The 27,766-nt window shown below is 47.6% G+C and overlaps 10 protein-coding genes across 10 annotated transcripts; 3 read left to right on the forward strand and 7 right to left on the reverse strand.

Annotated features, from left to right (window-relative positions):
- Nucleotides 1-1,647: 1,647 nt before the first annotated feature.
- On the reverse strand, nt 1,648-3,219 carry CDC40 (Pre-mRNA-processing factor; the record flags this gene model as incomplete). Its single annotated transcript, XM_031150132.1, has 1 exon — nt 1,648-3,219. One exon carries the CDS (start codon nt 3,217-3,219, stop codon nt 1,648-1,650), a length of 1,572 nt encoding a protein of 523 aa, XP_031006784.1.
- A 592-nt stretch (nt 3,220-3,811) lies between these two features.
- Nucleotides 3,812-4,471, reverse strand: ERV14 (ER-derived vesicles protein; the record flags this gene model as incomplete). Its single annotated transcript, XM_031150133.1, has 3 exons — nt 3,812-4,025; nt 4,118-4,273; nt 4,368-4,471. The coding sequence occupies 3 exons, from the start codon at nt 4,469-4,471 to the stop codon at nt 3,812-3,814; spliced, it is 474 nt and encodes a 157-aa protein (XP_031006785.1).
- Nucleotides 4,472-4,991: 520 nt separating this feature from the next.
- Nucleotides 4,992-6,434, reverse strand: fma1 (Methionine aminopeptidase; the record flags this gene model as incomplete). Its single annotated transcript, XM_031150134.1, has 4 exons — nt 4,992-5,134; nt 5,184-5,730; nt 5,776-6,177; nt 6,291-6,434. The coding sequence occupies 4 exons, from the start codon at nt 6,432-6,434 to the stop codon at nt 4,992-4,994; spliced, it is 1,236 nt and encodes a 411-aa protein (XP_031006790.1).
- A 347-nt stretch (nt 6,435-6,781) lies between these two features.
- On the forward strand, nt 6,782-8,630 carry nic-3 (Kynurenine 3-monooxygenase; the record flags this gene model as incomplete). The annotated part of the gene is made up of 4 exons (XM_031150135.1): nt 6,782-6,899; nt 7,243-7,460; nt 7,505-7,921; nt 7,968-8,630. 4 exons carry the CDS (start codon nt 6,782-6,784, stop codon nt 8,628-8,630), a joined length of 1,416 nt encoding a protein of 471 aa, XP_031006791.1.
- Nucleotides 8,631-9,052: 422 nt separating this feature from the next.
- Nucleotides 9,053-12,912, forward strand: dhkK_1 (Hybrid signal transduction histidine kinase K; the record flags this gene model as incomplete). Its single annotated transcript, XM_031150136.1, has 8 exons — nt 9,053-10,173; nt 10,258-10,843; nt 10,900-11,117; nt 11,171-11,207; nt 11,259-11,590; nt 11,642-11,717; nt 11,776-11,849; nt 11,994-12,912. 8 exons carry the CDS (start codon nt 9,053-9,055, stop codon nt 12,910-12,912), a joined length of 3,363 nt encoding a protein of 1,120 aa, XP_031006788.1.
- Nucleotides 12,913-13,927: 1,015 nt separating this feature from the next.
- On the reverse strand, nt 13,928-14,230 carry LHYA1_G005187 (uncharacterized protein; the record flags this gene model as incomplete). Its single annotated transcript, XM_031150137.1, has 2 exons — nt 13,928-13,979; nt 14,055-14,230. 2 exons carry the CDS (start codon nt 14,228-14,230, stop codon nt 13,928-13,930), a joined length of 228 nt encoding a protein of 75 aa, XP_031006789.1.
- A 408-nt stretch (nt 14,231-14,638) lies between these two features.
- fsdR (Fusaridione A cluster transcription factor) lies at nt 14,639-16,866 on the reverse strand (the record flags this gene model as incomplete). Its single annotated transcript, XM_031150138.1, has 5 exons — nt 14,639-15,185; nt 15,234-15,937; nt 15,983-16,327; nt 16,377-16,504; nt 16,563-16,866. 5 exons carry the CDS (start codon nt 16,864-16,866, stop codon nt 14,639-14,641), a joined length of 2,028 nt encoding a protein of 675 aa, XP_031006782.1.
- Nucleotides 16,867-18,248: 1,382 nt separating this feature from the next.
- Nucleotides 18,249-19,179, reverse strand: LHYA1_G005189 (uncharacterized protein; the record flags this gene model as incomplete). Its single annotated transcript, XM_031150139.1, has 2 exons — nt 18,249-18,665; nt 18,733-19,179. 2 exons carry the CDS (start codon nt 19,177-19,179, stop codon nt 18,249-18,251), a joined length of 864 nt encoding a protein of 287 aa, XP_031006783.1.
- Nucleotides 19,180-21,019: 1,840 nt separating this feature from the next.
- LHYA1_G005190 (Zinc-type alcohol dehydrogenase-like protein) lies at nt 21,020-22,321 on the forward strand (the record flags this gene model as incomplete). The annotated part of the gene is made up of 3 exons (XM_031150140.1): nt 21,020-21,181; nt 21,322-21,717; nt 21,833-22,321. The coding sequence occupies 3 exons, from the start codon at nt 21,020-21,022 to the stop codon at nt 22,319-22,321; spliced, it is 1,047 nt and encodes a 348-aa protein (XP_031006814.1).
- A 1,884-nt stretch (nt 22,322-24,205) lies between these two features.
- LHYA1_G005191 (Metaxin-like protein) lies at nt 24,206-25,701 on the reverse strand (the record flags this gene model as incomplete). The annotated part of the gene is made up of 3 exons (XM_031150141.1): nt 24,206-25,277; nt 25,350-25,488; nt 25,551-25,701. The coding sequence occupies 3 exons, from the start codon at nt 25,699-25,701 to the stop codon at nt 24,206-24,208; spliced, it is 1,362 nt and encodes a 453-aa protein (XP_031006813.1).
- Between the last annotated feature and the right edge of the window lie 2,065 nt (nt 25,702-27,766).

Below are 27,766 nucleotides of genomic sequence, written 5' to 3' on the forward strand. Positions count from 1 at the left end.
TATAGTACAATAGATTTCATATTGGGACCAACTGAAAGCTTCAAAGCAAATATATATGCGTGGTGTCGTCCAACTGGGTACTTTGTGGCTTGCGCACCTTCTTCACTTACTGTGACTAACCAAAGTCAAAAAATAACATGGCTAGCGCTGGTAATACTATCAGCAAAAAGTTGCGGTCACTTTTTTGCTTAACTTCTTGGCTTGCTGAGAATGATGAATGAAAAAGTTGAAAAAGATCTCGACTATGAGATCAGATCCGACCAAAGCCATAAACAAAACGACACTCTACCACCCATCTCTATCTCTACGCCGGCAGCAAGGAAAAACTATAAATGTAAGCAAGATGAGGGAAAGACATATCGTACAGTTTATAATACAATTGCAAAAGAATATAACAAGACAAGAAAAGAGAGTGCGGAAATAGAATTCCTGTAACCCAATTTACCATTTCCCATTTCTCCAGTGCTGAACCAAACTCGTAAATAACCTACCCATTCCCCTAAAATTCCTCTGACCAAACCATAACACAAACACTCCTCCTCCAAAAACAATATGTACATCAATCTCCGCCCCGTTTCCCGTCTTCTACTTCCTCCTATTCTTTCTACCTAGGCATCGGTCTCGGCCCCTGTGGTTTCGGCCGCGGCCCATCAGGTGTCGGTGCCGGTTTCCCAGGCATAGGGCGTGGTCCTTGCGGTTTTGGCCGTCCGTCACCATCGGGATCGGGATGCTCCTTGATCATGCTTCTGTGTCCTTCGCTGTACGAGCATTTCTGAGACCTGAGACAAGCGAGGATAAGGAGTTGTATTTGTAGTATTATGGAATGCATTTCGATGGCTGTGTTCTGGTTCTGTGGCATGCTCGTTCCTTTGATCTGGAATGGGACAGTGAATAGATGGATGGAAGATACCTATAATTCGGAATGAAAAGGAAACCGTGGACCGAAATATGGATTAAAGGTTTGAAGGTTTGGATGTAATATAATTAATGTTCATTAGAAGAGAATAAGCCCGTTTTTATTTGCACCAAATGAATGAATCTGAATTTGCATGTTGAAGAATCATAATCCCATCCCATCTTATTTATGACTGATTGAATGAGTGAATGACTAACAGGCAAACAAACGGGCTTTTTACGTGGCACTGATGAATCTTCCAAAGCAAACCTCCTCACCCTCAATAATTCTGCCCCACATTTTGACCCAAACGCTCTTAAACCCTATCGCTGCTCCCAATTACTCCTCCAGTGACCTTAAGTCAGCATGCCATGTTAAATCATTCTCATGATAAGCAGGATTTTGCTGTAAGAAATGGGGGTTTGGACAGCCAAGGATAGATAGATGATGGATGGGTTTTATTCTCATAGCGTCAAAATTGGAATGTTGAATATATTATGATGGGGTTGACGTAAGAGCAAGAGTGGGTTAATCGATGAATCGACGGGGAATATATGGCTGTTTGGTATGAAGGAAGAAGATGACTTTGGATAAAGGGAGCAGTGAAGAAGTACGGCACTTGCTTGTCATAGGGAAAGAAAAACCGCAGATGAAACAAACCTGATACGAGGAAAGATATGAGAGAATATTCGCTTTTGGAATTCCCACACAATATAATAAATACAACAGGGTATGTTGTGGGAAGGTAACCTCTAATCCCAATACTTAATCGCGCCATCCAACCCCGCCGTAACAACTTTACTACTCTCCTGCGGGTGCCACTCCACGCACGTAACGGCCCCATCAGCAGCCTGCATCTTATGCCACATCTTACACGTCTTCCAGTCCCAAAAGCACACATAACCCCCCGTATCCCCGCTCGCTACAAACTGCCCATCCGGCGAACACGACACATCAATCCCATATCCGGCATTATTATGTCCCTTGAACACCTTCTTGCGATTCTGCCGGAACTTGTCCGTCGCGCCGTATACGAAGATGTTGTTGTCGGAACTTTGGTAGGCGACGTATTTGCCCGAAGGGTGTAGCGAGGCCCGTGTCATGGGGTACATGTGTGGTTCTGCGATGTATTTTATGGGCACGGGGATGTTGTAATCCCATGCGCGGAGAGACTTATCGTCGGACGTTGTCATAAACCTGCGGTTCTCATCCACGAACGTAATCGTGTTGATAGCGGCCAAATGATGATCGTATTCCTGGACTATTTCGCGAGTCCGTATATCGAACTGCACGATTTTCTTGTCGGACATACCAGCGAGGAACTCGTTGGAATGCTCGGGGCTTGGGTTGAAGCGCACGACGTGCGGGTTCTTGCCGGTTGTGAAGCGGTTTATGCATTGGCCTGTTTCAGTGTCCCAGAGCTTCATCATGCGGTCGTAGGATGCGGAGAGGAATTGTGTGCCGGAGGTGTTGAATGTTAAATCTGAAAGGGCTTTCGTGTGACCTGAATATGTCCGTAGTAACTCTCTTTGGTGATACACATCCCAGATCTTAACCGTCGAATCCGCGCTTCCAGATAACAGTAAATGGCCTGAGCCAGGAAAGAACCGTAGGCCGGCAATGGGCTTTGTATGACTCTTCCAAGTATGCACCAATTTTTTGGGCACATAATTCTTCGCGCTCCCCGCCTCTTTCCGTAGATCGATATCCAGGTCTTGCGGGACATGCATGTATGTCCTTCCCTGATAATCATACTGCTCGCTCCCCTCGAACACACTAGTTTCTGCGCCTATCTCTTCAGCTTCTTTCCTCCGCGCCACAGCTTGCGGTAATGCGGGCACCACAGCACCGCTCTCAATAACCTCCTCTTCTTCCTCAACCTCCTCGTACTCCTCATCACTAGCCAACTCCTCCCCTTCGCCAACTTCCTCATACTCCACAGCTTTGTATTTAGCCCACGGGCCTACATAAGCATTATCGCCCTCCGCCACACTCGCATCTCCCTTCTTCTGCCTCTTACTTCTTATCCTTGCCGCCTCGTCTTTCTCCGCCTGTCCTCCTATATACTTTCTCCCCTCCACAGCTTGATGTTGACTCCTGAAGGCATGTTCGCTTATATATGTTTCCTCCGCATAGCCTGTAAGCACATTCTTGCGTTTCAGAGTAGCTTTTTCGTCTTTGAAAGGGTTGGCGGGACCTTGAGAGGGCCGCGAGAGATCTCCCGCTGTGTAGGGGACGACGGCGTGATCTGGGCCTGCTGCTTGTCGGACTATTAGGGCGTTTTGGGGCGCCATGTTGGGCGGGTAGGCGCCGAAGTCTGCCATGATGAGGAATTTCAGGGCGATGGAGAGAGGTTGTGGTTTGATGTGCGCCTGAAAATGAGCACTTAATGAAGGTCAGTTTGTCGCAAGTTTCGAGACCCGATGCGGTTCACGATGAAAAGTTTAGCGTCAACCTTAAAATATATCCCTGCATTTTAGTCACGTGCTACTATCCTCTCGGAGTTACTAGATTGAGCTTTTGGAGCTCAAGGTTGGGTGAGTGAATGAGTTTGGAGGCGCGGCATCCGAGCAAAAGAGCACAAGGGATGAACAATAAAAGCATCTGCATTGAAAGCATGCCCATCTACGGCAAGCACGCCTACCTAGGCATCAGGTATCTGTATCTATCCACGCAAGACCTCGATCAGAAGCCCAAAATATGGAATATGCCCCACGCCCCGTTGCACGACTCCCCCCAGACCAGCCGCCATCATGTTTAATCGTCCCAGATCTTGCACAAGTAGTAATTATCCTGCCCAACGTATCTCATCTTATTCACAACTCCACGCTGCGCAATTCCAGCTTTCCCATCTCATTCAAACCTCGAATCTCCTCCTATATTTCCCCTAGCTTGTATTGACGGTGTATTGAGGATTTAAGTCAATTCGATTCGTCGCGGATTAAGGCCACAATCATCGAGTAGAGGTAGAAGAAGAACATAACCAGATGAAAACCAAGCTTGATGAACGATTCCTATTTCTCTGTTAGTCTTATCTTTCATCCCACCCTCCATGACACATGCCTTCTTATGCACATTCAGCTTTCTAAAGATCTCGGTAGCATCTAGGAGATGCGCATTATCCACAATCCTATTCATGTATCCGATCAGTAAAAGCTCCAACTAAGCGGGGAATGATGAAAGAGGGGGGCTGGTAGAAGAGGGATAGAGATAAGGACGCACTTCTTAACATTGAATGCAAGCAACGGCAGATTCAACAACAACGCAATCCAATATCCATTAATAAGGAAGAGGAACGTTAGGAAGCCATGTACGGCGGCTTCGGGGATGATATAGGTGTTGAGGCGGTTGCAAAGGTCGATAGGGTTGATGTAATCACTATTCGCACATTGATCAGCTTCCTGTACTTTTAATTTTATGGATAAAAGGAGTAGAGATGGGGAGAGAGGCTGGAAAGGGGAGGATAATATACCATTCAAGATCAGAATACATAATCGTAAAGAAAACCTGCAGGAACAGATTCACGGCATTGATCAATACCGCTAGGAGGTACAGCCACGCCTCGCCGGACATCATGGTTGTAGTCTCGCGTCTATCTGCCTATTTTCGACGTTGTACTAGCCTTGCTCAGACGTATGTCGAGCCTGTTGAAGCTTGCCCTGGTATCGTATCGCAGACTCGGTGGGTGGTGTACGGTAGTGAGCTTAGGGGGCTATGACGAGGAGAAATCTCGGGCTTGGCTGCTGTGCAAAGCTCTATCCTGGGCGAGAGACAAAGAGGAAGAGGGTACGCGGTATCAGTTTTCTGAGGGTTTTGGAAGGTCGGAGGTCGCAAGCGGAATGATGAAATGTGAGGCTGGGGCTCGCGTGGGGAAGAAACAAGAGCTCTGCGATTGTTTAGACGAAGATCTTGCTTGCACCGCTCAGTTGCGCTTGCGATGTCCGCTTAGTCATACCATATGCACGGACTTAAGGGGGAAATCAACACATTTATTGTTTATGTTACTGTTCAGATTTGACTTCATGTAGATTTTGTTTTGATTTTTTAAGTGAGGGGGTATTTCTACAGTTCGCCAGATACGTTTTGTAATTCAAGGTCATGATTTTCCGTCGCACTGCACACCATTCCCACCATTCGTCTCCACCGCTGCTACTGGCATAGGAATAGGTCCACCTGGAGAATCAGGAAATCTCGCAGTCAAAATCTCAACGCCGTCTTCCGTTACCAGGAGAGTATGCTCTGTCGCAGGATTAGTAAATTTATCTAGAGAGATGCATCACAAACTTACCAAACTGAGCTGTCCTCTTCCCATCCTGCGTCACACTCGTCCAGTCATCAGGCCAAGTCTTATCCCTATGCGTACCCAACGCAATCATAGGCTCAATAGTAAAACACATGCCCTCTTTGGCAGCACCCACGGCCTTGTTTTTACCATAATGCGGAATGTTAGGCTTGCCATGAAACAAACTGTTGATACCGTGACCACAGTATGCTTTGATGACGCTACACTGCTTCGCCTTAGCATACTTCTCTATCACGTCTCCATAGTCTCGGAATAATGCTCCGGGTTTGACGAGCTTGATGGCCTCATTTAGACTTTCTCGCGCGGCTTCTACGACACGGACCGAGTCGGGGTCTGCTTTGGCTTTGTCCCCAATGTAGTATGTCTCGTTGAGATCTCCGTGGAAGCCTTCATGGTATAGTGTAACGTCGATATTGAGAATATCACCATCGACAAGAACCCTTTGATCTGGGATTCCGTGGCAGATGACTTCGTTCGGGGATGTACAGACGGACTTTGGGAATTGACCGTAGTTCAATGGTGATGGATAGGACTGGGCATGTCAGTTCCTGGACATTACTCCGTTCAAAGAACCAACCTTTCTCTCCAGACAAGCCTTATGCACAATCTCATCAAGATAGTCCGTCGTAACCCCAGGGACCGCCGCCGCAGCCGCAATATCCAACACCTCTCTCGCTAGCCTGCCAACCTTCCTCATACCCTCTTGCTGTTTCTTATCCAGAATCTCAATCTTCGTACGGCCCTTGAACGTCTGCTCACTATCTGGTATGCCAGTCTTCCAGTAATCGGGGTATGGTATTGATTTCGGTACTTCCCGCCGAGGGGACAGAGGATACACGGGGCGGAGAGAACCGGTGAATGGGAAAGTTGGGAAGGGGTTGTAGTTTCCAGTGACTGGATCGGGTTCAGAAACTACTTTTGGGGGAATGAGGTTACTGAGGAAATTACTCTGAGTTTTATGGACTGCTTTATGTGTGCTCTATGAAGAGTTAGTTTTGGACCAAGAGAAGGTAGAGCATAACGCGCAAGTTGGGTTTCCTCATAGGGCACAAATACGGCTTGGAAAGGAAAGCGGTCTTGGAGTGAACTTACCCAATTCCTCTTGAAACAGTCTTGGGAACAAAAATAGCTCTCCTTCATGCCTAGCTTCAGGCAGGTCGGACACTGGAGCGTTCCAGCATCGTTGTCGCAGTCACCCCCCAGGCATTTCCGCTTTGCAGGAGACTCGGAGACCATTGTTGGCAGACGGCTTTGCGGAGCTGGTGGTGGTATTCTGTAGGTGTGATGTTAAAAGAGTGTTGTTAAACCATGCAAGTGCTTCTTGGTGTATCTTTCTTCTTGATACGGTATGGCGGGGCAACTGGTAAAAAGATTGTTGAAAGAAAGTTAGCCGCCCACGCATCGTTCTCAAGGCGTGGGGCGAGGCGGTTTCTAGAATCAAGCTGGGTGTGAATCTATCGGTCGGCTCGGCTCAGCAGCTTAGAGCTGTAGCTGTTTGTAATAGTCATCCATGTTTATGTTTCTCTTCTTTTCTTCTTTGCACCTTTCCCTCTTCCCGAATAAATCGATTGAGATTATTTTTGATGGCGGAAAGCAAGAAACAGAAGACGATTGTTATTGGAGCTGGTCCGGTTGGTACCCTAGCGGCTTTGTACGCAGCACAGCGGGGTCACGATGTAGAGATTTATGATTTACGCAGTGGTACGTTCCATAAGTTTTCACTACAGCGTCTGTTTCTTGCAGCAAATCCTTCCCTGGGGAGGCAACAAGTCAAGTGTCTTTGAAACCATTCCTTATCGTAGATCACGTCAGGTTTTGAATGAAGGTAAATGGGGTGGTCTACCTGCATCTTCGAAATACCAACATAGTAGTGGCAATTGAGTCAGGACCTCGATTTTCGTATGTTTATCTACAATCTGTAGTGCTAGATGGCCTCTATTCTGAGGTATGCAGAAGATTGTGCTCCCTTTGCTTAACATGTCTTCGATTCATGTCTTTTGCCCTATGATATCTGTTCGTCCATCAGCTGACCTGAGCCATCTAGATCTTCGAGACCCCTCAACGATACCTCTAAACTTTACTAAATCCATCAATTTGGCACTATCTGAACGAGGAATCAATGCTATGAGGAATTCTGGTCGGCCTGCCCTTCTAGAGCAAATATTCAAAGATACGATTCCCATGAAAGGTCGTATGATTCATGGCAAGCATTCTTCAGGAGAGCTGTATGAACAGTCTCAAGTCTACGATATCCACGGAAGAGTATGTCTATCATCTATTCGTATGTCGGGGCTTACGTTTCGTAGGCAATATATGCGGTAGACCGAGGGGGACTCAACAAAACTCTCCTCGACGAATTAGACGCTATGCCTAACGTGAAACTCATTTTTAACCACAAGTTGACTGGAGCTGACTTTAAGAAAAACAAAGCATGGTTTGAAGTCTCTGGGAGTAACAAAACTGATCGCAACCGAGAAATTGAAATCGATTTTGACTTCATGATCGGAGCAGATGGAGCTCATTCAGCTGCCCGGTATCACCTAATGAAGTACCAGCGAATGAATTATCAGCAAGAGTACATCGATACACTTTGGTGTGAGTTCCAGATTCCAGCTCGGGAGTTAGAGCTAGGTATAAAGGATGAGTCGAAGTTCCGCATATCCCCAAACCATCTCCATATCTGGCCAGGGAAGGACTTCATGTTCATCGCCATACCCAGCTCCGTGAGTTCCTTATCCCACATCACCAACACAGTCTAATAACTTTCAGAACGGATCATTCACATGTACTCTCTTTTTGCCATCCGCACACTTCAATCAACTCGAAACAGATCTAAATTCAGTCCCTGCCTTCTTCGACACCCACTTCCCCGGCGTAACGACCCTCATTCAGCCCTCGGACCTCATCGCATCTTTCCACGAAAACCCTCACCTCCCCCTAATAAGCATAAAATGCGCACCCCACCACTTCTCCTCCTCCGTCGTAATCGTCGGCGACGCCGCCCACGCCATGGTGCCCTTCTACGGGCAAGGCATGAACGCAGGCCTGGAAGACATCACCGTGCTCTTCTCCTTCCTCGACGCAAACCCCACTTCCCGTTCTGTTGCTCTAGAACAATATTCCCAGTACCGAAAAGCAGACACGCACGTTATCAATGACCTCGCATTGCAGAACTATGTCGAGATGCGCGCTAGTGTTGTGAGCCCGCTATATGCGGCCAGGAAGTGGCTCGAAGAGAAGCTGAGTGTGTGGGTGCCGGGCCTGGGGTGGCAGACAAAGTACTCGAGGGTCAGCTTTGGGAATGAGAGGTATAGCGAGGTGATTAGGAAGAGTGAGAGGCAGGGGCGGTTGTTAAGCTTTTGGTTGGTAGGCGTGTTTGGGTGCCCGATTTTAGTGGGGGGTCTGATAGCTTGGAGGAGGATTAAAAGGTGAAGAAAAGGGAGAAGTGTGTGTATATTGTGTAGGTATGTACTATGAAGATACTCAATTCTCCTTAGTTGCGGCGGGTAGCTAAATTTTAGTTTTAATAGATATCCGCGGTGGCTCTCCTTTAGGTCGGAGAGATCAGTACATGAATATAAGTCAGGTTTTGCTAGCACATGTATGCATTTCAAACTATAGAAACGCTCAAGTTCACGCTGAGCCAATGTTCCCCTCGTATCACGTTTTCTTAGGTCCTGCGGCATGGAATATTGCAGCGCAAGTGCGGTTCGTTCTTCTGACATACGAAGCCAAAAGAACCTTCACGGTCCTACTTTGAAAATAATGCGACGTGGAAATAGACTTTATTCAAGGTGGCCACTGGTGGTGACAGAAGGGGAAGGAGAGCCCCGACTGTACATGCATTTGCACCCATGGTACGCGAGCGAAACCTTTTCTCATTTCTCATCTCTGACCATTTCCTACAACTCATCACTATTCCGAAAATATGGTCAACGATGACCTGGATTCACTCGGGCCATTCGAATTCCTCGCCGCAATCGACCTACCAATCTTTGTCCTCGACTTGCACGCCTGTTTTCGAAACCGCCAGGCTTCAGAAACTGCATGCTATTGGCGGGGATCAGTTGAAGATTGGGTGGAGAGAAGCAAGGACCAATCCAACGGTTGCTTCATTTCTGCAGTGGGCAGTCTCTTCACCGCAAGCTTCGACTTTACCCCCTTCGGAATACTGGGGGATTCAATGGACGGGCAGAAATGTGAGGAATAGGTGGAGAATCATTGTGGGAGAGATGGACAGTCTGCCGCGAGACGATACATGTCAGGCTGAGTGGTCCTACCAAAATCAGACTCCAATTCCTCCACAGAAAGGACCTGAACCCAATCAAAGCCAAGCTCAGGCTCCTCCACAGAAACCACCAGAACGACCTCCACTAAAGATAAAAGCATACCCTGCATCCCAGGAAACTCCCCAACGATTGATAGCTTTGAAATCGCATTCCGATGAAAGTATTCCTACATTTCTGTTGCGTTCTCAGAGACAGACTTCATCCGAGGACCATGTTTCACAGCAGCATACCACCGAGCATTGTGGTTCGTTCGATGTCACGAAACACAAGTCCAAGGAATCATTCTGTCCCCACCTCGATTCTTTCATGGGTTTCGACTGGGCTTCCACCGAGCTGGGTGCCATCAGCTCTTGGTCCACGGATTTATGTCGCATGATGAATATTTTGCTGAATGATCCTCGTCCGGCCGCGATGTACTGGGTCGAATCAAGAACTATGATGTATAACGAGCCGTTTATACTCGTGGCTGGTGAGAAACACCCTGGCTTGATGGGAAAGTTCTTTCCCGAAGCTTGGTCAGAAATGCATGAAGACTTCGTTTCAACATTCGTCAAGGCTGCTGAAACCGGAACATCATTGGTTAGAGATGACGCTTGCTTCTACGTTGCGAGAGACGGGTATCTCGAAGAGTGTCACTGCTCTTTATCGGTTATACCCTTCTCTACCAATGATGGGCGGATAGCTTTGTAAGTCTTCCTTTGCTCGGCCTTCTTTTCGTGTTGATTGTGTTGGAGGCGGCTTTACGTTCCATGTGTCTAAACGAGATCCAGCTATAATGCAGTATTTGATACAACGAAAAAGGTGATCATGGATCGAAGAATGGCATTTCTTCATCTCTTGTCTCAATATATTGCTTCCGCGCGGGCGGTGGATGATTTCTGGCGACAACTACTCCGAGTCCTACAAACCGAGAACGCCGACATTCCCTTCGCGCTATTATATTCCTCGGGCTGGGAAAGCAACGAGAGCCCTCTTGATCGCCCAAAGCAGACCTTGGATGATTGGGTCCTTAGAGGCATAGTAGGGGTTCCCGAGCCACATGTCCAATTTCCTAGACATTACAGCAACGATGAACCTATTGAGGTTTTCTTGCCGGCTTTTCAGGAGATGATTAATTCAGATACGCACACGCTTCTTTTAGCAAGTGATGGGTTTATGCCCCAGTCTCTAGTACAGAATTTGAAATCAGCGAATAACGTTGATAGCTATAAGGCTGCGGCGTTCTTGCCGATCCGGTTGACTGGAGATTACATCCGTGGATTCTTGATTCTCGGTACTAATCTAAGGCAACGATTTGATGATGACTACCGTGTTTTCATCGAGCTTCTAAGAAGGCAATTAGCAACTTCAATGGCTGTAAGCTTTGAGCGAACAGAATCAATCTTGAGGCGAAAACCACTGATGAGATTTAGGCCGCCATTTTGCTCGAGGTAGAAATCAGCAGAAGCAAAATGGCCGCGGAATATGCAACTCAAGATTGGAATATTCTGTCAAAGAAGTTGGCAATTCAAGCACACGAAACTTCAGAGGTCGAAAGTCGCTTCCGAAGGATGGCCGATCATGCACCGGTGGGAATGTTTCATTTCGACCCTTCCGGCGTCGTGTTATACGCCAATGAATATTACTACAGGTATTTCCTTGCTGGGTTTGTTCTTATATTTGCTAACCTTCTCACTTTTGCAGGCTCACTGAACATCCTCGGGATGTAACTTCTATAATGGTAAGTCACTGTAAAGCACCTCATGTAAGTCATTACTGAACTGCATGGCAGTGCTGGTATAAGATCATCATGGAAGAAGACCACGCTGAGATGAACCGTGAATGGCCTAAACTCTGGGACGGAGAAAAGATTTCCTTTGAGCTACGACTAAAACGGCCATTCGTCGCTGACGAAATTATTTGTGGCGAGAACGTAGAAGGTTCAACATGGATTATTGTGGCTGCTTATGCCGAGAAGGACCCAGACGGCAATATGGTTGGAATTCTTGGTTGTATAACTGACATCAGCCGACAGAAATGGGCAGAAGGAGTTCAGAAGCGAAAGATGCTCGAGGCTATTGAATGGAAGCGGCAGCAAGAAAACTTTATTGACATGACGTCCCAGTATGTCCCTATTCATAACGAGTCTCAGCTACTAATGAGACCTTTCACTAGTGAGATGAGGAATCCTCTTTCCGCAATTGTACAATGTGCTGATGTTGCCAACCCTTTTCTTCGCCTACCTTTCTTCGTTTTGCTAATTCTTGGCCCTTACACTTTACTAAAAGCATAACACTAATTCTTTGCAGTGGATTCAGACTTCTGTCTTAGCCTTCAAAGGGAATTCCAAGGATGTCTTACTACCTAGAGAGATGTTAGATGAGTATGCCGATGCAGCACAAACAATTCAATTGTGCGCCCAACATCAAAAGCGAATAGTGGAAGATGTTTTGACGGCCTCGAAACTGGATTCCGATCTTCTTTCTATCTCCCCCGTCTAAGTTCAACCGATTGCTGTAATCAAAAGTGCACTCAAGATGTTTGACGGCCAGTTACAGAAAAGTCGGATAGAGCTTCAATTCCTTATTGAGCCTTCCTATCGTGAGATATCAGTCGATTGGGTGAACGTCGATCCAAGCAGATTACTTCAAATCTTAATAAATTTGATGACCAATGCCATCAAATTTACGCAGACCGAAAGCAGAAGGAAGATTGCTGTATACTTGGGAGCTTCCCTCGAACGACCACCGAAAGAGAATGATGGTATCCAGTATCTCCCGCGAAACGCGGCATATAAAGGTCAGACTACCGATTATGACTCAGGCGAAGTCATCTACCTCTCCATCGCAGTCAACGATTCTGGCAGAGGTTTAGACGAAACGGAACGCGACCTTCTTTTCAAGCGCTTCTCACAGGCTACACCACGAACACACGTGGAATACGGTGGTAGTGGCCTTGGCCTCTTTGTTTCTCGCCAACTGACAGAAATCCAAGGCGGGCAAATAGGAGTAGCATCTAAAGCAGGTGTTAGAAGCACTTTTGCTTTCTACGTACGAACTCATCGTTGCCCTGCTCGGAATAAGAGTCCAGAATTGCCACAGGACTCGCGCTCCCATGATTCTATCCAAACGCCCGCGACAATGGACCGAATTGGAACGGGCCTGTCCCTTGAATCAAATCCCGATGAGAAAACGAAAATAGCCGGCGGCTCGATGCACGTCCTGATTGTTGAAGATAATCTCGTGAATGAGAAAGTCCTTTCTAAACAACTGCGTAATGCGGGATGCGTTGTGAGCGTTGCGAATCATGGCCGTCAAGCTCTAACGTTCCTTGAAACAACTCATTTCTTTCCCCCCAACACCGTTCCTCTCCACATTGTCCTCATGGACGTAGAGATGCCCGTCATGGACGGACTCACCTGTGTGAAGACGATTCGAGAGCTATAGAGAACGGGTCATGTAAAGGGGCATATTCCTGTGATCACTGTTACGGCGAATGCACGCAGCGAGCAGATCAGGATAGCGAAGGAGGCGGGTATGGATAGTGCAGTCGTGAAGCCCTTTCGGCTTCCAGAGCTAATGCCAGAGATGGAGAGGGTATTGAAGGAGGTACAGGAAATGCTGAGGGAACGCTCTAGCTCGAGAAGTGCGAGTGCGCCGCCTTTTTAATAGAGTTAACATTATGGTTACTAAACAAATAGCCAGGTAAGGGCTGGCAATAGATTAGCATCCTGGTATGTTGCTTGTAAGAATGGTATTCAAGATTGCCCCCCAAGGTCTAGTGCTCTCGTTGTTCGATGTTAATTCGGGGTATATATTTCTAACTCCCATTCATGAGAAATAGGGAGTTTCAATTGGGCCTGGAATATGCGTGTGCTCCCGAGGAATCAAACATCTTTGTGCTGTGATTTGGTAATAATAGGGTGTTGTTCGTTATAGGAAATGCAGTAACTGTGTGAATGAAAATTTTATAGGAGGAACCTTGTCAGAGATGCGAAGTTGAGTCTCCAAGAACGTGCTTGCAAACACGTGCATTGCGCGAAATATGTTTTTTAAAGCCCATAGGTATACATAGGACTTTACGAATTGTTGCCCCCTGAGGTAACATACGAAGATGTAAACCTGGGAGCCTGAAAGCGATGATAACATGAGAATAGGCACGTAATGGTTGGACGATGATATCTCCTCACTTGAGAGTCCAGACTGAACAGGTAAAAAGAGAAATACCATACCGGAGCAGTCGAAGATGGAAGAAACGATGCGATTCTCGTAGTCAGATATTCAAAGTGGTATTTTTGATGCCGCCGTAAATGCACATACAGCAACAGAACACGGTCACGGCTTTCATTGGAAGACCAAGCCAGCGATTTCTCGTGCACATTCCCTAAAAAAAAAAACCCAAAACGCCATCCCTTATGCCCCGCGCCTGCAATGCCCAGCAACCAGCCCAGTCCAGCCGGAATCAAGGCTTCCTCTCTGCATCCCCCAATGCCGCACCATCAAATCTCGAATCTCTACCCGACCCCACCCATCAGTTCTCCTCGATAAAAAAGATATAATCAGGGGCATGGGAGCGGGGGGAGGCATACTTGAGACTCTCTTCGTTGGAGTCCGGATGAATATCAGAATTGTAATCATCCAACTGCCTCCTCATGCCATTGGCGATCGATTGTGTTTTCGATGGTTTCGTGAGCGTGTTGATTGCGACGAGAGCGCCGACGCCTGCGAGGGCTGTGAGGGCCACTTTTTGTCTGAGAGCTGGCATTATTGTGTGTGTGATTGATTTGACTGCGCTTATTTTTTTTGGAATGAAATACTTTGTTCGGTTGAGTGAAGATTTATTGTTCGTGTCTGGTATTGCGAAGGAAGGAAATGTCGTAGATATATTGTACAGCTTTTAAGTCAGGTGATGTTGACGTTGTGGAGTGTGTTTGGGGTTGAGGGGTCAGAATCATACGATGCGTGAGAAATGAGGCCACGTTAAGTCGCGGCAGGTCGGGGTCGGGAGCTTCCGGCAGTTCGCCAGCTAATGCGCAACCGGCATTCCAAGCGGCACTTTCGATGCATATCTTACTTCTTTCTGATTTGATTTGTTGAGAATCCAGCACATGATGATTTGGAGTCACGTGTTAGCAATATAAAGCCGCAACTCAAGAGCAGGATTGAAGACATGTCACAGTCCTTGTTGGATTTCTCCTGATTGCAAGCTCAGATCTGACATATCGGGATCCTGAAAGACATTTGCCCACGGATCTTGCCAGTACTCTGGCTGAAAGCCCATTGGCATTATCCATTCGCGATTTAGGTATGTCATATTTTCCAACCCATTGTTAGTAGGCCAAGGCAATTGGTCTACATTTGGTGGCACACGTATCTGCTCTTGTATGGGAGCGGCTACGCTCGTTGAATAAGCCGCTGGCGGTTTGGGTAATGGTGGGGCAGCCACATCTTGGAAGCCAGCAGACGGTGGCAATGTATTCTGGTCAGCCGGGACCTGGGCTTGACCCTGGGCAATCCTGACAGCTCTGGACGCAATGTGATACAGCGCTCTGGTAATTTGATAGGACGTGGTATTTGCGCGATTCGAATCATACTTCTCGTAGAATTTGAGAATCATCTCTAATAATTCGAGATCCTCATAGACTCGAGGACTTGCTTTATTGTGAAGGATGTTCATGAATAGGATATCGACACTCCAAGAGACGTGGTTTATGAGAAAACTTTAAAGTCAGTAAGGATACTCTATGCGATGCGGAATCGAGACTTACACTGTGAAAGGATGGGTATTGTCATGATAATTGAGCAGCGAGATTGACGCCCGAGCAGCTCCAACGCACAAAGCCACGCTTGACATGATTCTCTCCGGTGGTGCAGCATCACTCACGCACCGATTTGATCCAATGCCACCAAATACCACGGCATGAATGGCGATTGTCAACTGGTAGTAGGTATAATGAAGAACAGTAATGCAAATCAGGGGACTGTAATCAGAATGGCTCAACAGGTTTTGAGGTTTGTAGATTTCAGGGATATTTTCCTTCCACCCTTGAAGTTTCTCGTCAAGTTCGTCAATACTGGCGTAGAGTTCTTCGGCTGGCTGACTTGCACGTTTGTCAGAATAAAGGAGGGTGTATGTTTTATTCTGAAGTTTGGCCATGGAGACGGATGCCCTGAGAAAGTTGAAAGATTGACCGTTAAAACTTCTCATGTCTCGGCCGTCAATCGAAATTTCGTCAGGCAAGTCAACAATTTGACTATCATTAATAATTGGGGGCTTGCCAAGTCGCAATGCGAGGTCATTGTCGAAACAGTAGGCGTGCCAGAAAAGCCTACGTCGATGCAGCCACTGAGTTTCGGAAACCGCTGGAAGTCGCCTGCTGATATGGTAGCCGGAAAGCAACATTTGCTGCATGACGGAGCCCAGGATGCTCACAGCAATTTCATTTTCAAAGTAAAACAGGAAATACATGGCCTAAATGTTCAGCAAAAGTTTTTCATTTGGGGTTACGTGACTTACCATGGATAACAGCGCGCCTATACTCAACTCATTTGGCTGTTGCAGCAAAAGACTGGGCATGACACTCATTGCATTATAGAGATAGTTATCAGAGTTCCCGGCTCCTATTAGCCTCGCGATTTCAGGCCTCGCGCGAGAAGTGTGAGCCAAGATCATGTTGACTGCAGCGTAATGGGCGGTTCCAGGGTGGGAAGCTCTATTCGAGTACGCTTGTACTCCGTTTAGGATAGTATCCTCTTGGAATACCGTTATATCAACGTTTATAGTGCCGAAAAATTCTGCACAGAAAGATAAGATCAGCTGAAGATTGATGTGATAGCCGGGTACACGGCGGGGCAAACAAACCTTTGAGGCACACAATCAAGATGTCCTGGGGGGGAAGAGGGTGTCGAACAGAGGTATCAAAATCCGCTTGTCGGATTTTCTTCATAGGCTTCCAAGTGGAGAGCATCTGACTGAAGCTTTCATCGCCTATTATATGATTCACGTGTTGAGCGCCCGAACGCGAGAATATAGACATCCCTGTACCGGTCAGCGATAAGCTTAAGAGATTTCATCTGGCGAATTGATATAAAAATACCATTATAACCCCCATCTTCTGCATCCAGTAGATGAGGCATCAATCGGTCCCCTCTATAAGGCTCTCTTGGAGTCGTTTCCTCTGGAGATTCACTTTCCCCAGCGGTGGTTTTCCATCCACACTCGGGTCTTTCTATCGACTCTAGAATGTCTGTTGGGCTCATTTTCGAGAGCTTGTCTTTGGGCGAGCCGCCGGATGGGCTGCCTTCAGAGACCGAACGAGGCGAAGTACTATCAGTAATGCTCTTCGGCTCCAGAGCAAAGTCTGATATTAGACGTTCCATCTTCTCTAATCGCTGAGCCATGTCTTTGTAGGCACTTAGAGAACACGTTATTCAGTTGGGCGGCTCACATGACAGGGTTAGCTCGACTTACGACCTCCGGACAACGCGTTTTCTCTCTACAGGATAGAGACATAGCTCCTGATGCTTCTCGCAATGCGTACAATAGGGCTCTTTGCGATCGCATTTGATCTGGAGATCTCAGCTCTAGCCGATATGGGCGGGGGGATATACGGGCATACCTTCCTCTTCCTGCAGTTCACACACGACAATCGGGTTTTTTTGTCAGACGAGAGGCGGTGCCGACCTTCCGGGTGGGCCGGAGACGTGGTCTCCATCGGCGTGCTCGTGGTGACTGTCAGACAGACTGTGATGACTGTCTGCACGATCGAAACTTTTTCTTTATAGGTGATGAGTGGTAGGAGACAGTTTTCGCAGTCAAAACGCCTAGGCGGATTAGGTACGAGTGCCGTAGGTATGGGATGGATGCAACCGGCTTTGCGGGTGAAAGAGAGTGTCATCAAAGGCTGAGCTACGATAAGGTAAGGCTTAGTTTTAGGTTGTCAGACTCTACTGTAGTAGGGAAAGTCAACATTCTTCGGATCGATGATTGGGCCGTGCCGGAACGTGGCGGACTTTGGTGGGGTTTACGACAGTGCAACGCCCAGTTTGGGACTCACACATTTATTTCTTCTGCCTTTAATAATAGCTCTGGGCTGCAGCCTGTGCAACTATATTATATATAGCTTACGAATCATGTGTAGATACATTGTACGGGTATGGCTTATGAACCATTGCTCGAGCATCCTGCGAGTAAAATCGTGCCTTCGAGCCCTATATTAATAAGAACGCAAAATTCGCCCTCGAATTATACTCGGTACTTTCTTACAACCGAAAGATTAATTCAGTCTCGGATACCGGGTGTGTAAGACAGCATGTATGTTGAATTAAGGTTTTCGAAAAAAACCACAAAAAAAGAACTGCCGGGGGAGGGGGGAAGACACAGGTGGGCCGGCGCCGGCGGCTGAATAGCAAGACAGCCAGGGGCCATAGGCCATAGCTCCAGCACTCCAAAATATCGGTCCTCCTCTTGTTAAGCCCAAGTATTTTGCGTTGGCCAGTGTACAACCACATACTGTGGAGGGTGGGGAGAGAAGGGGCCACCTGACTGCTGGACGTGGTAGAGCGGAATAAGCGCCCATTACGTGAAGATCTCATCTCATCCAATGTGCAAGCCATACACGTGCGACCTCAGTAGGCTTCACTTTCCAAGGACCTCCTTGAACCCAGTAACCCTGACTAAAAACAGCCTTCAAGCAACAAGCTTGTATGCTGATGTGACTCAATGCAGTACAAGTTCTCCGTACTCTGTAGAAAATGCAACACTTCCTTAAGCTTCAGCATGTTCATGATAATTCAATAACGCTGAACACCCTTTTCCGCTGTGGCGGCGCTGGCTCAGGAGCGAGGGTAGAGGCAATCTCGACAACAGATTGAGAGGAATCACTCGCCTCATCCTCATCCTCTTCCTCTTCCTCATCCTCATCCCCCTCCCCATCATCAACACCATCAAACAGCTCGTATATTTCCCCCAGACCCCCCATATCTGTCTCCCAGTCATCGCAGTCACTTTGCAATTCAACCAACTTCTCGTAAAGTCCTTCCTGTTTGTATTCATCTCGCTCCTCCTGGCTCATAGACGTCGCCAGCTCGAGCATGCTATCTGTGAACCCCATTAGGACATACCCATCTTTCAGGATTTCGTGTCTAATCTGCTGCTCATTGCAAAGCACGATGCTCTTGCAGATTTTTCTTAATACCTCCTACAAACCAGTCAGTACAAAGGCCTGATAACTCCGTACCAGCCTTGGTAGCTCAGTGAACATTTACCAGCGCATTTCGTCTCGTCCCCCACTGTGTATCTGGGCCAGCCTTCTTCATAATAGCCTCTCTGCTATTTGATAGCCTCGAATATATCTCGCCCATCGCTTCGTATTGCTTGCTGCCCGATAGCCGTTTATAATCGGTATTGAGCGTGTGCCAACAGCTCTTTGAATAGGAATCGAAGATCACGGGAGGCTCATTTGATTCTTCGGAAAGGCGCGCAGTGTCTGCAGATTGTACAAAGGCAGAAGCAGTAGGGTTCTGCATGCATATTTCGTAGAGGACCTTCTGTGTTGTCTGGGGAGGAAGTTTGCAGATTTGATCCCAAAGAACTTTGTTTGGCTCCACGGCGCGGGATCTCTTGGAGGAAGGAAGGACATTCGATAGAGGTGATCCAGTGCTATTAGCTTCGGAGAAGTCGTTGAATGTGCGCTTTGAGGTATTAGGTATCATTGTTGCGTCTTGTAAAATTCGATAGAGCTATATTTGTCTCTAAATGGAGGATGGCGCAAACAGATTCGAGGAGCTGGTGGAGGATGAGATCATTAAATCATAGCTCCGTGAGATCACGTGCCAGAACTTGAACTTTGTAGAGAAACTTTCCCATCTTGTTTTATATCAAGTCCTCCTCAACTACTATTCAACTTCTATCACAGCATTTTCCATCGGCTGAATCAAACCACGACCTTTCGATGGCGAGGTTGCACAGTATGACACTCCATGCAATGCAATGCAACGCCGCTCGACGGCGGTCGGCGTAGCCGAAGAATCTCAACTTCTTCCACCTCCATACAGACGGCCGAGATTCCTCCAGGTTACCAATAATAGACGGAGCATTGTACCTCATCTTTGTCAGCTATGTGCTTTCTAGGCCAGCTGCAGATACCGGTAGCTCCCTCCTACACTTTGGTCCTACATCCAGCAAAGAGACCTACACCAAAGACATCTTGATCTACACATCGTCCGGACGAAAAGTCCTCGACTAGAGTTCGAAACATGTCTGATTGGGTCATGGCCATCCAGAAGTCCAGATCATCACGGGTCACGCTAAGAACCTGCATCATCTGCTCGGCGCCATGATATCTCTAGTCTTCAACCTAGCCAAAATGTGGACGAGTATTCTTCCGGATGAATTGTATAAAGCTACGAGTTGAACAAAAGAACGAGCCGCGATTAAGCTAGCTAAGGTATTTACTGGAAAGGATGGTCTTGCTACAAGTTGGCATTGAATGACAAACGGGGCGCTGTCCACCAGGTCTGCTCAATATCACTCTGGTTGCAAAGGCCACGGCCCATTTAGAGAGGACCTTCTCCAGGCATATATCTCTCATGATTTCACAAATCCCTAGGAATCACCTCGTAGCCACCCTAAATACATATCGATCGATCTCGTGGCAGTGAAATGAAAGCCTACTGTGACCGCCGAGGCATTCTCGGGATCGTTGACGATGCTCAAAGTGTCAATGGACGCTGCGGTGAGGTGTTCGCTTTTGAGCACCAAGGCGTTGTACCCGACCGACATCCTTACGCTTAGCAAGACTCTAGGAAACGAGCTGTCTTTGAGTGCAGGCGTGACTAGCTATCACATAACAAAAGTCTCCGAAGATAATGTATTCCTCTCCACCACTACCCACGTCAACGGCACTGCCCGACGCGGTTGAACTGAAGGTTCTGGAAAGCGTCGAGCGGATGATCTAGTCGCTTGTTTCCAAGAGTTGGGAGCAAAGTTGTAGGACATTATTAAGATTGCAATACTACGCAAAAGAGATTAGATTTCGAGTGGTATCTAATGACTACTAGTACAATTCGATTGGTTTTTCTGCATCAAAGACTTCTTGAATATCTGTGTGAATTATTAGGAAATCTTGGATGTTTGATGTTTAGTGGGTGTCAGATACATGTACATATGTTACATTTCCGTTTCGGCACCGCCTTTGGTAGTTAAGTAGCAAGCGGAAGATAAAAGGACATGACTTTCCTGTTAAAACCAATCCTAGCGCGTATTTCAACCTCGCCAGCACGGAGTAACGAGCTGATAGGGTTTCCCCACGTTCAGGTATCAAGCCCCGTCACTCCCTCCCACATCCCCGGCCGAAAGGTGGGAATTGGAGTGGGGCCATTCTCGACAGAATTGGATCGCTATTTATCAGCAAGAAAGACTATAACTACAACTCAAACTCAAACACCAAGATCAATACATTCGTCTATACATCTAGAATCAATATCCCCCCCTCCCCCCAAAATCCTCCCCTCAAAAACCACACATTCTAAACCCAAAATACCTATACCCAGAATGACCGCGAAACACTACAAACAATGGCACCTCACATCCCAAACCGGCATCTCAAGCCTCGTCGCCCTCGAAACCAAAATTCCTACAAACCTGACAGGACATGAAGTACTGGTAAAGATCCATGCCGCATCGCTGAATTATCGAGATGTAGCTATTGCAAAAGTACGTATTTATTTACTCCCCATCAAATCCAGCAATCCAATACCTGCATACCTACCCTCCTAGCTACCATCCATTAATAACCCCACTCCACCCCGCTCCACCTCATCTCATCCCATCCATCATAAAATAACACGCCCCAGGGAACACGAAATCTAGTGATAACACCGCACGTCGTTCCCGGCTCCGACGGCGCCGGCACAATCCTCTCCACCGGCCCCTCCGTCACATGCTTCACTCCCGGCGACACGGTACTCATGCACATGTTGCCGCACTTCCCCGCCTCTGCCTTCCCCACCATGGCAGAGGTGTGCGGGGGCCTGGGACAGCAGGTCGATGGCACGATGCGGGAGTACGGCGTCTTTGACGAGAGCGCACTGGTGCGCATGCCGGCGAATCTGACGTTCGAGGAGGCGGCTACACTGGGCTGTTCGGGCTTGACGGCTTGGAATGCGTTGTTTGGGGGCGGGAGGACCGTGGCGGAGGGAGATGTTGTGCTGACGCAGGGGACGGGCGGGGTTTCGATTGCAGCTTTGCAGGTACGTACCGTACCGTATAGGATACGCAAAGTATAGTATCGTGTTCTTTACTCTCTTGGTTGTAATTCTTGGGCATGTTATGTCGGTTAATTGTAGCTTACTTGCATTTCAACAGTTTGCTCACGCAGCCGGCGCAACCATCATCTCCACCACATCCAGCGCAGCGAAAGCCGCCCGTCTCTCGGCCCTCGGCGCAGCTCACACAATCAATTACAACACAACTCCCAACTGGGGCGAGGTCGCCAAATCTCTAACGCCCAGTAGCATCGGTGTGACCAACGTGATCGATGTCGGCGGCCTCTCCACATTGTCCGAATCCCTGAAAGCCGTGCGCGTAGAAGGGATAGTGACAGCGACCGGCGTGCTGGGAAGCAAAGCGAAAGAGCCTTCCAGCTTGCTGGATACGGTATGGAGAGTTTGCTCGGTCAGAGGTATAGTCCTGGGCTCGAAACGGCAGATTGAGGATATGGTGAAATTTATTGAGGAGAAGGATCTTAGGCCAGTGGTTGATGAGAGGATTTTTAAGATCGAGGAGGTTCAGGATGCGTATCGGTGGATTGATGAGCAGAGGCATTTTTCGAAGGTTGTGATCAAAATTGCATAGTCATACGTACTGTCAGTGATATCTGATTAGTAGCTATGGAGGTATGGGATCTGTGATGGATACTGTTTTTATCTTCATCGATCTAGAGCCAGGGAGTTTCCTAGAATGACTAGTTGAAATACTAGACAATGACCGCTCTAAGCTCAGAAAGGGCAATGCGTTCCCCTAGATCAGGCTCCAATATCATAGCAAGGATCTCAACCAGCTCATCTGATATCATGGCTTTCAAACGTCCCCAGTCATCTATAAAAGCTGTCTCCGAGGAGGATTTCGGCTATGGTAGCCAGCAAGATTCTAGATTGATGAGAATGATACCAAAGAACCGGATGTCGTTTGTTGCGGGCTTGAACCGATGTGCTGCGGGAGACCAACTCAAATATTCTAGTAAGAAAAATGGTCAGCATAAATCCATCGCCAGGCCTGCTGGATAGAAATCCTTATGCGCGGCGCCAAAATCAGCAAGCGAGAGCTCTGCACTACCAGCCAAGATATTTCCCGGCTCGATCTCTCTATGGTAGATCTTCATCCATGGCAATGAATGAGCAACAACGTCGACGATTCGGAGGAAAGCCATTTGGATAGCTTCTTCATCCCCGATGACGGCCTCTACCAATATGGTTTTGTAGAGATCGCCACTCGCCACTTGTATACTCCGTAATATTCCGTAGATGGACGTAGAATCGGATGTAGGGGTACTCATCAGGACGGATGGAATGTTTGAATGGCCGCTGACTACACTATGGAGCTAGATCTCTTTCCCGGGAAGCTATGACTCAGATGCAAAGAAATCCCATTAGCATTGTATTCCTTCGACTGCTTGACCGTGTATAACATATGCATAGTTCGATGAGACGTAGAGGGTATAGAGAAATTAAGGTACGCCCTTGTGCAGGATTCCGAATAATCGGTATTCGAATACCAAGGCTATGATAGATTCGCGATTCTGAGGAGTAGAAGAGTCATCAGCTGGTGGGCGATGTGGAATTTCATATCGCGTCAACCCCTTGGGATGGCCAGGCATCATCTTAGATCCTATTATGCATCGTCCCATTCTCGGTCTTATGCGCTAGTTCAGAACCCTTACTACCGTATGTCCCACGGAGGAATCAATAGTGCTAGAAAAACAACGTGGTGCCGTATGTTCAAGAGATAAAGGTGAGGAGTTTGGGAAAAGGATACGAGAGTCTAGACTTCACCGACCCATATTATCTAGTGAAAAAGGTCATAGATAACTCCTTCCCCAAGATTGAAAAAATGATTCCCTCCGGAAGCACTGTTTCCTAATTCGACAGAAGTGTAACCCAAAACCTGGCTATAATTAAATGAGCTGTAATCCTAATTCAACACCCGTACAGAATCTTCGTACGAAATTCCTGAATTTTAGGAAAGCAGAGCGATATTCCAGACAGCATGGAGGTGTGCCGATCATTAGAGGAATACTGGAAAGCAGAAGTCAATTTGACAGTGAATATCACATGATAGCAAACAAATAAATACTATTAATTTACAAAACTGGGATAACAAAATGAAAAAGGGTAGCCACTTAGCAGAAGAATGGTACCAGAGAAGTGGGGATACTGAAAGGCGATCAATGGTCGTGGACACCAATATCCGACATCGGGGTCATTGCTGCAGAAAGCTGTGCGAAATGAAGACCACGTCAACCTGGAATTGTGTTTATGCTTTCGCTTGAAAGATGGATGATGCCGTTATCTCCGTAGATCTCGCTACTCCTGAAGGAAACTTCTCATTCTTTGTTGAAGGGATTTGAGGAAATAACCTGACAGTACCGCTAGGGACCGAGACATAAGAAGTCCTGGACAAATCAACAAATGCGGGTAACCTTGATAAATGAGGTGGTGTTCATTTCGACTCTCACCTCGGTCAAGCTACATTATCAGTAACAGTAACTCCTCCGGGTCCAGCCTCGACGGCCACCTCCGCTACTGGAGCACCGTGGCTCTCCCCCATCCTCTGTCGTTGTGCTTCGGCATCCAGCTGGATCGCAAATACCGACAGCGCGGCTCCCGCATCACCAAACGTATCCAAGCTAGCATTTCTCTCCTTCACAGGTTCCTCGCCTAATGGCAAAGGTATCAGTCCCTGCTGAAACATGTATCCCACAGCTAGCCCCAAGCCAGCAACAATGCTGCCAATAGCTGCAATACCATGCCACGATGAACTATGTAGCTCATCATCGAGAGTCTTGCCTCCGTGTAACCTCATTCGCGTATTTCTCCGCAGCTGTCCAACGATGGGTATTGAGTCGGCTATGCTAGATAGGAATACGCTTCCTACTCCAACCGCGCCGCCATTGTTCGGAGCCGTCCAAGGTAAGTAGGCTTTCTGTTCAGCACTCGTAGAGTCCCCACCATTTGGTAGCAAGGCGTCCTCGGCTTTTACAGGGCCACCAAAAACATCATCTATCATATCCTCCGTCCAGGCACATAAATCCGGGAATTTCTTCCGCATTGTTTTTGAGAGCCATGGCTGTGGTAATGATGGGATGAGCATCAAAGACAGGTATCCCAATGCCAGACAATCTAAACTCGAGAACTGCGAATCAGACACAAGATACGGCTTTTTGCCCTTTATCTTCTGCAGGGGTTCGAAGTAATTTGTAGCTAAAGCGTCTAGCCTGATTTGTGCATTGCTTTCCGGATTCGCAGCAAGTAGACTTGATACTGTGTTTTTCGACTTCCGCAGACTCTCTGGGATGATAGACTTCTCCTGAGCTGCGTCTGCGTCCTCGGTATCAACATCCAATGATGACAGCCCCAGATGAGCTGTTCTTTGCTTGGCTGTTGCACGAACAGAGGGTGGTGTAAGGTATGGTAGAGGAAAAGGTTGAATTGTATTATACAAGGGGCGTGTTGTTGATGTGTAGTTTTGGGACGATACATATAGGGAGAGATCGATAAGAGGTTGTCCGTGTGCTTCTACGAAGGATGAGAACCTGTAATTCAGACAGCGATCAGGAATAGTTCTGCAACGTGCCATATGTATAAACTCAGGACTCAGGACTCACGCAATACAATCCGCGCCCTGCTGGTCTGGATGTCCGGCATCCAGAACCCATTCTCCGGATGAGAACTGCGCGACGTAATGGAAGATATTCCTGAAGCCTCCAATCCAAATATCGCCATTTCGCAGTGCGGGAAGCTCATCTGCAAAAATGATTTGTCAGTTAAGTAAGCCAAGGGGGGCTATTTAAGAGCTCAAGGCGTACTCGTTGGGCTGAGAGCTGGATCACTGGTAGCAATCAACTGCCACTTCCCCCTAGGCACAGCCTGCTGGAGATATGCGATTGCTGCTAAGCAGTGGGGATCAATCGAGGGGAGGCCGAAGGCGGGCCCCCATATATGAAGCTCGAGAACCATGGTGTTATCGTGCAGAATGAATGTGTTTCAATTTCCGCGTTCTGCAAGCCACTTCAACCCCAATGCGAGGAAGAGAGTTGAGGTTGGAAGGTGGATTGTTTTCCGAAAAGACGCAGATGAAATGGTTTGATATAGGAGGTACAGGTGAAATGTTTTGCGCCGAGTTGGTTATTAGGTGTCGTGTTGTTTGTTATTACAACTTCAAACATGAATCTCAAGATTGAACTCTGTTTTGCCAAGACTTTTCCTACTCTTACGCGAAGCCACGTGATGAATTCCCCCTTAATTCATCCTCCCTCGTCTTTCTCACTTCTCGCGTTTCTCGCATCAAACTGCCTACCTAGTACTTTTTTTCTTTATGTTTTGAATATCTTGAATGCCCCAACACTATCCACGCAGGGAGGCATCTGTCTGACAGGAACGCGTCATTCCCATGTGGTGATGCTCGATTGCTTTTCCCAAATCTTCACCACATCACCGCGTTCCACGTGCAGCCACCCAGTACCACACCACCGGTTTCTCCCCCTCCCCTCCTTTAACCCGACAATTCTCCCTCCCTCTCCCTCCCCCTCTCCGACTCCCACCCCACCTTCGTCGCTACACCTCCATCTCACCTGCCTTATCACCACGCGGGTTGCACGACTCTAGGCTGCTCGACTCCACCGATTCAAATCAGGCACAATGCCGGTGCCTTTTTCGTATAACCTCGTAGTGGTTGCCCCCCACTATACTACGCACCCCCCTTTTCCTCGGCAAGTTTGTCTGTTCATTGGTCACGTCACGTCTTACTTTCACACACCAGCTGAGAGGATAAGAAGATGAGAAAATGAGAAAACAAGAAACAAGAATCTCACCATAGTGCCTTCCTATTCCTACCCTGGAGTAATAGAATCAGGTATTCCAATAATAACACGCCAGCCTGCGTTCCTTGAATAGGTAGCAAAACAAAAGTCGTTCAGGGTAATAACCTTGTACATCCCACATGGAGAAGCAAGTGCCTAAACCCAAGGTTACATGTACCATGCCATGTACCATAGGCGCGGTACCCAACCAACAAACCTCCTGGAGTCACGGATGCTATGGTCCTGGGAAATGGGAGCAAAGCGAACTGGGGGATTCGGATTCGGTAACGTCCTCCGACGGCTTACATTGCTGCTGCCTCCCCGTTCCGTACAGAGATATAGGACAGTACAGTAATAGGACAGCACAGTATCAAAACCCCAAAGAGGGGGAGAAAGAGACTACGACTACCAAGCCAGTCCCCTCCCGCCCCCTCCCCTGACGATCAAAATCCCGCCCCCATCATCTCTGCAGATCTATCAGGATCGTCAATACATGCCGCCCACCTACAGTAGTACCTTCACTTCGTCCCATTTAAAACGTCAGACATCGATACAGTACCCACTTATCAGCTGCGTTGTATCTCTGTCACGAGCCTCTTTCTACTTATCACGACTACAGCAGTGCAGTGCCCCATCTTTTATCTTTCAGCTACTCGTCTTCCCATGAATTATTAGATTAAATTAATCAATCAATCAAACAAGCATGATCAATCAATATTTCTCTCATGAATCCCATCCCATCCCAGCCCATCCCATCCCATCCTACCTCACTACTACCCTACCCCTACAAACCAAGAGCAAGTCAAGTCAATCAATCCAAACCTCGCATTCGGGAACGGGACGGGAAGCGTTTTCTTTCTTTTTCTGGGCCCCTCGGCCCAGCGGCCCTCCCCGCTGTCTCTCTCCTCTCTTGCGCCTGTCCCGTCCTGTCCCGTCCTATGTTCCTGAATGGAGAATCACGAGGGTCGTCGTCTTTTCCCCTAAAATAAGTAGACACAGTCTTAGCAATCACCATAGGGCTTGGTGTACTCTACAGTATTGCGTTCTGATCTGATGATCTACACGATAATTAATTAACGTACTTTCTAAACTCCGCATTATTACCATCCATAACCAAGCCAAGGCCCGAGCCAGCCGCCCTACCCTCCCCTCCATCCCATCCCCACTCTACTGTACCCACTTACTCCGCATACATGCTATCGTGAGCGAGTGACGTGCTTACT

Source organism: Lachnellula hyalina (genome assembly GCF_007821495.1).
Source record: "Lachnellula hyalina strain CBS 185.66 chromosome Unknown contig00038, whole genome shotgun sequence".
Classification (NCBI taxonomy): domain Eukaryota; kingdom Fungi; phylum Ascomycota; class Leotiomycetes; order Helotiales; family Lachnaceae; genus Lachnellula; species Lachnellula hyalina.